Raw genomic sequence first — 7,843 nt, 5'->3', positions numbered from 1 at the left:
AGTTTTACCTGCTTCCATTTTTCTTTTAAAGAACGCATAGGACCACTCGTACAGTTTTTGCTCCGCCTCCAGCTGATCTGCGCCACACAACAACGTCACACAGTGCCAAGATGGTGTGGCATTTTCTATCCCGCCGTTACCAGCATATGCTTATTGGCAAAACGTCATCCATTACCGGCTACAGACGCCGTCTACTTTGTCCGCTCACGCAAATTACTCTGTGGACTTTACAGGCAGGCAAAGATCTGTCCCAACGGAAAAAGAATCGATACAGCTGGTCTGCGGTGGAAGATTCTCATAGTCGTTCAAATCGCCTCTGTTTTTCGCGGGAGCATCTCGCGTGTTACAGGTGGCATCACTGTCTCAGGGAAGTGGAGCCGGCGCCCTTTCCTCGGAATGGAAGCGCGGCACACAACAAAGTACGACTGTCTTATGTGCTCGCTGCTTTGTTTGCCTGTGGCAGGCGAAATCCCTCTAGAAAATGCACAACCCTACCTGTTAGACCGCTTGTCGTATCCTCTCGAATGAGCTACACAACAAAGAATCTCGAAGTAGTTCTTTCACACGATATGGCGACTACATCAGCGATTGCACACTCTAGAAAGAGAATGCCTACAGTGATGAAAGGTGTCCTAAAGTGTGTTTCGTTTACCACAGTTGAATAGGATACGTTTCATTCACACGCACACACACACGACCTCACAAGGCCAATCCTGCGAGCTACAGTTTTGTAAACAAGTGACTGATGGTCCCGAAACTCAGTTTAAAGACCATTTACTGATCTTTCTGGAAGGTGCCTGCCCATACACATTGTTCACGAGGGAACATGATATCTATGAAAGCGTGTCACCGTTTAACACTCAGAAGTCCGTACTGGAGCCGAGCCTCTGGCAATGTGCTACTCTTTACAACTAGAAGTTTTCCCCTGCAGTGTGTGTAGATGCATTTGAAGGAGTAAATGTGTGATATATGGCTAAACGACAGAGTTCACGCTGTGAAGGAACGAAATTTGTGAACTGAGAGGCCACTCGATAGCGGACAGATAGGGTACTCTCCGTTCCGATGACACGAGCAAGCTGTTATATTTCACTCCGGTGAAGAGTGCGTTTGCACAGCAAACTGAGAAGGAATAGCAACCCACTTGTTTTGAATACTCTTTCAGCAAAGGCGGTAGCTCCGGAGGAACATTGATTTGTTCGGCGCAGAAAATGCGCTCGTATTTGATGTCACTCATTGTGCAGGACAGTACCAGATCTGCAACGGTCGAGTTTTCGTGTGTACCACCCAGTGTAAATGTGACGACCGTTACGCGATTGCTAGTCTAGACAGCGGAACAAGGTGTTGTGCGTGAGGAAATCCGCTGGCGTTATCGAAAGCGAAAATAGCTTCTGTTTCGAGACCAGTGCACTAGGTAAGTAGATGAGGTCAAGCACTCAGACCTGCACACTGGGAACGGTAGACTAGCGATTCCCTTAGTTGCACGGAGGAATGAACACATAAAACGAATAGTTCAAGGAAAAAGACGGTGAGTTGTTCTATGGGGAAACTTGGGAAGAAAGCAGTGCGGGTCTAGAAGAAAAAGCCGCGGAAGAACGCATGAAGACTATTGAATTTCTGGGTCGGCTTACATGCGGACAACATGTGTGGATGCCATGCTGCCCAAGACAGTGACCTCATCTAGACGAAATGACTTACGAACAACTCCGCTTGTTCGGAGGATCTTGCACATGCAGAGGTGCATTCTTTCAGTAGCCACACCTTCGAGAAAAAAGTGTGTTTACACACTTCGCTCGCTACAGCAGTTGATGTGTCTTGTTGAATTAACCCCTGAGCTGGGTGTGCAAGGGCCAAGGGCAAAGTCGTGCGAAACATGCAAAAGCAGCGTTAAAAGGATTTCTTTTGTCAGCCATTCGCGTTTCCTTTACGATTTATCTTTCCTCTGTGTATCTAAGTAAATTATGGGCGTGAAGTGGAACTGACTGATTCCAAAGTTTGGGCTTTCCACTTTCCGTCCCTGATCTGAAGCTTCGACTTCTGGTTGTGGTTGATACCGTTATTTACGCTTGTATTTGCGGCCGCTCCCTTGTTAACGACAATTGGCGCCAAGCAGCTATATTTCTTCGCAGCTTTCTTTTTCTTCATTTCCTATGAACACCGCTGTCTCTCTTATGCTTTAAAAGACTTTCCCATTCCAGAGTTGCGGCTTCTGCAGACGACACATACCGGAAGAAAACTCTGTAGGCCAGTACCAAGGCGTTACGCGCCGGTGCCTCAAACGGACATTTCCATATTTCCTTGTCTCGCCCGTGTCCGCACATGTCTTTCGCTCTCTCTCCTCTCTTCCTGTCCTCCTTGTCGTTTTTCATCTCCGGTTTACCCCGTTTTTTTCTGTCTTAGAATTTTCACGCTCAAGTACGGAGAAGTGTATCCGCAAAGCAGCAACTGGGAAAACACAGATCTCTTCACACGTTGTCAAATCGTAAACACCTCCAAGAATGCCCACACAAATAGAGCGTTCTGCCAGCAGAGCGTGAACCTTCCTGTATTTCATCTGTCTTCACTGCAACGGGCCGTTGCCCTCTATGTCTGGTTTCGTTCGGCGTCCACGGTCTTCTTGGGGGTCATAAAGAAAAAATACATCTCTTTCTTCGTCGGTCACCTTTTTGAGTGCGACATGCGTAATGTAGACCGTCTCCAGAGGACCGAACAAAACAAGAAATTCCGCCCGATGAAGTTTATGTCCCCAGCAAGAGACGGACGTGGTCCAAACGAGCCCAAGGGGATCAAACAAGTGAGCATATCTCTTTTCCTCAGGTGTCAAATCGCTTAGAAGCCAGAGATAGGGTGGCATTTTCTATCTTTGCGACACAATGACGCATGCAGACGTATCCGCCTGTCCAGCACGCTCCGAGGAAAATGGACAACAAGCTCCATCCGTCGATCCTCCCGAGCACAGTGAGGCGGTGAGAGAGACCGGAGGATCAGACACGCACCAGACGAGCCACGGCCACTGGAAACGAGATTCCTCAGCTGAAAATCTGTCGTCTATCTCCTCGTCATCTTCTTCGTTATCTTACACTGCTTCGTCTTCCGCTTCTTCCTCCACTCCTTCCTACTCTTCCTCTTGGTCTTCGACCGAAACGGTGGCTCGTTCCGCAAGCGGTTCTCACTGTGGCGGAGAGAAGATGCCTGCATGCACTTTGAAGCTGATAGGGAGTGAGGACACGGCTATTGTCGTCGAGCTTGAGGTCGCGGAAGAATGTCCGATGTTTCGGCGCATGCTAGCGAGTGCCGAAGATGGAGCAGCGCTCTACAGAGAAGGTAAAACTCGAGAGCTGCGATTTCCTTCGATCCGCCACCGGGTCCTTCAGAAAATCGTGGACTACCTCCGTTTCCGGAGACAGTGGAACCGCGAGGGAGGCCACAACGGCGCATTCCAAGTTGAGAGCGACATCGCCCTAGAGCTGATGCTGGCAGCCAATTTCCTGGGCTTGACAGATGAGGAAGAAGCTAGCACCTGACAGAGAGGGGTCACGAAGCATCTGTCCGATACAGTACATACACAATGCGGGGCTAGATATAGTACGCGGTGCAGGTGGGATAAAAACAGACCTTCAAGCCCGTAGAAAAACCTGTCACAGAGATTATTGTTACCAGCACGATGAGCCGGTCAAACGGGCGTCAGAGTAGTAGTTTTCCCTCGCTTTTTGGCGCCGACAAAAGGTGGAAGGAGCGCAGATCTGTGTTGGAGGGGCACCTGGATGAACGCCAGAGGGTGAGATTCGCACTGAAGCCGACACCGTCGAGTTTCTGAACGTAGAGAGAACAGAGTTGCCTCTGCGTACATCCACATCTATTGATGAGGTTCGGTGTGCTTTCTGATGTTGGGACATCTACAAAGGCTGTGGACTTAAGGTATATTGAGCAAAGGCCATGCGCATGTGTGTAAATGAGCTGAATTTTGTGATATCCGAGAATCGCATTTTGCGCTCCCTGAGCCAGTCGTGTTGTTTTCGGTCGGCCGTCGAACTAGGTTTTGGATAGAGGAACTTTCGACTCGACAGCCGACGACTGGGGTCGGATAAAGAAAGACCGTGTACTCTGTGTCTCGTCTTTCACCGAACTAGGCAAGCTTTCACTCAACGACGTCGATATGTCTCTCACCCTCTGATGACGTAACTGGGGAATTAGATCATTTTTATGCATGTAGAACTGGGCATGCACTTCTGGGGTTTGTCGAGATGTCTACCTGCATGTGTAGTCGTCAATCACTTTCTAGGTTGATGTACTTGTGCAAATACGTCTGTACTGTTTCCGTTGTCGTTCTCAACAAATACGTATTATTGTACTGCGTATATATATATATATATATATTTATTGAGAGAGGAAAAGAGATGGGTGAAGCGTGGCTATAATCCGAGAGAGACGCATTGCCGGTCGGCACTTGTGCGTCACAGGTTGTCGTCGGATCGTGGCGTTGGGCTTGACGGAGAAACCTTTTGTTGCAAGGGTGCAGTTTTCCACAGACAAAACCTTTTCAACGTCGAGGGTGCAGAACCCTGACTTGAATTTTCCCTTCATATGTGTCAAACAAGACCCTCGTAAGATAAAGGGCACGCCCCCAATGATTTACTGAGTATGACTGCATGCTGGAGTGCGAGTTTTTTCACATCTGTGAGAGCAGAGCCCAAACAAAGTAGTAGTGTTTGTCGTCACAGATAAGCAGTACTGAGCAGATGTTTGCTGTGTCAGTTCTTGTTAGCCAGCGCGAGTTAATTACTTTTGAGGAGATGAATCTGTAGGCAAGTTGTATCTTGTGGGATTGAGATTGTTTTTGTCCAAGTCTCGTCTGGTCGAAGGACCTTACTTCTAAACGCACGCACGCGCGACGAGGTAAATCCACCAGTTGTGTGCATCTCCTCGCCGGTTTCTGCCTGGCACAACCTGTTCGTCACTTGGGCTGCCGTAAAATCCTTCGTTTCCCACTAGGAGAACGAAGTATCACATCGTATGGCCTCCAAAAAGACAGATAGCGAGTGGAAAGATTTGCGTCTTTGGATGTGACTCGAGATCCCACCACACGGCACGAGTAACCGGACATGATAGAACAAGAACATTTTCCTTGCACAAAGCAGGGAACACGTACACAGGTTTATGAAAGAGAAGCCACACTCCATATGCACCCAGGACACACGCGGGGCAACGCTTGTGGGTGAGCATGACGTAGTCTCGTTTACGCTCTCCTGTGTTGCCGGGTTCCTCTTCGAGTTTCCTTGCTCCCGCAAGTACATTGTTCACTTGTGCATTCTACATTTCATTTCGGTGCATCCATGCAGTTTCGCTGTCATCGAGGTGAAGATCTCACTCTCTCGCCGCTACCGGAGGAAACGGGGTGGTGGTAAGAAGCGAGCCTTTTTTCCGGAACAGAGAATCAAATAAGCAAGAGCACACAAACTAAATAGATGATTTCCTTCACTCTTGCATGTCATCTGCTGCTTAAGACGCCTCCCCTATCCTTCCATTTGAGAGTTCACCTGTTCCGCGGAAACAACTTGCGTGGCTGCGTGCCACGTTATAAAGGTCTTTTAGCGGATACTGGGTCACTCCCCCATATGTGAGAGAAGTGTCTCCTGTCGTTGCTTTTCCCCCCACTCACCTTGCACCGTCTGTATTTCACTCTGTGACGTAAAAATGGTCGTCATGGATCAGTTCTTGCTGTGTTTCTCTCTTTTACGTTCTCTCATTCATATTCTATAGAGATTGTTGTTCCCCCTTTTCCACGTAAGCGAAAAAACGCACCTGCTGCGTCGATCACGTCGTGCATCGCTTGTCGTGCTTTCTCCATTCCGTCGCTCAAATTGTCGATTATTGCCGCCTGAAGCTCATCATCCCCCTGGCAACAAGTCCTCAGGAAGTTTCCCATTTGTAGTATCTAACAGAAAGGGACAAAAGAACTGATGCTCAGACAAAAAGTGTGTAGCACGAAAGGGTAGTACCTCCTCGCTGTCACATGTTAAGACGGGATCTGGCAATACAAAGAGAAACACGCCTCTGGCGTGTTTGTGATTCAGATACGTGTGGTATATATATGTAAGAAAATGTGTATTTTGATGACCAGCATGCAATCATTCTACAGAACCGCAGGAAGTCTGCATACATGTACATATCAGAGCCGTGTCAGTTTTTTAACAGGCACACGAATCGTATAGATATCGTCACATCCTGCGGGGGTTTTCAAGATTATGTTTCCCCAAGTAGCTTCCACACTCAGTGTTCGTCATGCAACCATCAGTAAGCACCACAAAAATGTGCGATCGCCCAACACACCAAGGATCTATTCTTTTTGCAAGTTGGGAGGTACTGCCGGTTTCGAACAGCGAGACAGAAATGTCTCTCACAGAGCATTATCGATGACATCGTGTCATTTTGAGCTGCTGTTCCTTGCACAGAAGACGTTTTTGTAGTTTGTGTTGCACGAGATCGCGACATTCTGGTTAGTGTCGGTTTGCTTCTCCGCAGACATTGTGCCACCCCAATCATTTTCAGCTGTCTCTCCGATGTACAGTGCTCCTGTGAACATTTGCATTCGGTGAGCTTGATTGCGAAAATATCTCAATTCCTGTGGCCATCGCCGGACCTAGAACCGACGACCAGGAGTAGGTTCCGGCGGTGGTTTCCATGGGGTGTGTTGACACACCTGTTTATCCTTGAGGTTCTTTTAAAAGGAACAGCCAAACCGATGGTGTCGAGGAATTCTCAAGCTTGTTTTTCTGAGCGAAAAGTCAGCTAGAATCGACTTCGTAATACGCTGTTTGCTATATCGCGCTCTGGGTTGATCTCTACGCCTGGGACTTGGCGGGATTGTGGGACCGAGCTACTGGCCAGCCCTCCCGAAAAGCCCCATTTGACTCACAGGTTCGGAAAACTATGTCAGGAGTGAAACGGAAACGCAGAAGACGTGAGCACATCTAGAAATGTGGGAAGGTCCTTAGAGGACACGCCAAGAGCCATCGCGTGCAAGGTCTGCGACACTGGGCCAGCGCTTTGTAGTCTTCGAGAAGTACTTTTTGTTTCTCCTTGAAACACCACCAAACTCGTGCTGGCTTTGTGTGCCTCGCCCTTTCGCTCCCCAAAGAAGGACGGAAGCGACGCACTCGTGATCAAATCAGTCTCCCATCCTCTACATTCTTCTGTCTTTACCTTTCAGGATGTGTTACCGCTGAGTCAACCGAAGGAAAGGGATTCGGGCTGCGTTTTCTATATGCTTCGGTCTCACGCACTCTGCTTAGCTGCCATCGGTGCCAGTCAGGTTCCCGCTTAGTGTAACCTTGCTGTCAGACACGGTTTGGTTCCCAATTCAACTTTTTTTTGCGTTTGCTCGTGGTCCGGTGTTCATAAACGCAGATCTCATGTTCACTTTGGGGGGACAGCGACAACTGAACTGACCTTTGTTTTTTGCCGAGCTGCGTTAAAGATGGGAAACGCTTGCTGCTCTGTGGAGAAGTTCGAGCCGGTAGGTGACTGCGTCTTCAGGCCCACTCCCGCAAAGAGCAAAAGAGACTAAGAAAAGCACAGAACGACAACTACAGAACATACGTAAAGAGGCCGCTTCCCTCAGAAAGAAATCGAGTGGGGCACTCATTGCCCCAGGCTTCCTGGCGTCTCTTATCATCGCGACACTTTTCCCTCTCGTGTGTTATTTTTTCGTCTGACGCCGAAACAAATTTTAGCCCAATGTACACAACAGAGGCGAGAAAGGCAGTCGCCGCATTTTTTGCGCATACCCAGCGTTCTTCCGAGGTCGTGAAATATTGCGTACACCAAAACGCGATCGTTTCACCCT

The 7,843-nt window shown here is 48.6% G+C and overlaps 1 protein-coding gene across 1 annotated transcript; it reads left to right on the top strand.

Annotated features, from left to right (window-relative positions):
* The first annotated feature begins 1,945 nt into the window (after positions 1–1,945).
* TGME49_291010 (hypothetical protein) lies at positions 1,946–4,838 on the top strand. Its single transcript, XM_018782132.1, has one exon. The coding sequence runs from the start codon at positions 2,871–2,873 to the stop codon at positions 3,519–3,521; it is 651 nt and encodes a 216-aa protein (XP_018636456.1). The 5' UTR covers positions 1,946–2,870; the 3' UTR covers positions 3,522–4,838.
* The last annotated feature ends 3,005 nt before the right edge of the window (positions 4,839–7,843 follow it).

Source organism: Toxoplasma gondii, chromosome IX, assembly GCF_000006565.2.
Source record: "Toxoplasma gondii ME49 chromosome IX, whole genome shotgun sequence".
In the NCBI taxonomy this organism is placed as follows: Eukaryota; Apicomplexa; class Conoidasida; order Eucoccidiorida; family Sarcocystidae; genus Toxoplasma; species Toxoplasma gondii.
This window is presented reverse-complemented; position numbering and strand designations above follow the sequence as displayed.

What these genes read in the sequence shown, in the direction of transcription:
- TGME49_291010 (XM_018782132.1), top strand. Translation starts at nt 2,871, where the DNA reads ATGACGCATGCAGACGTATCCGCCTGTCCAGCACGCTCCGAGGAAAAT.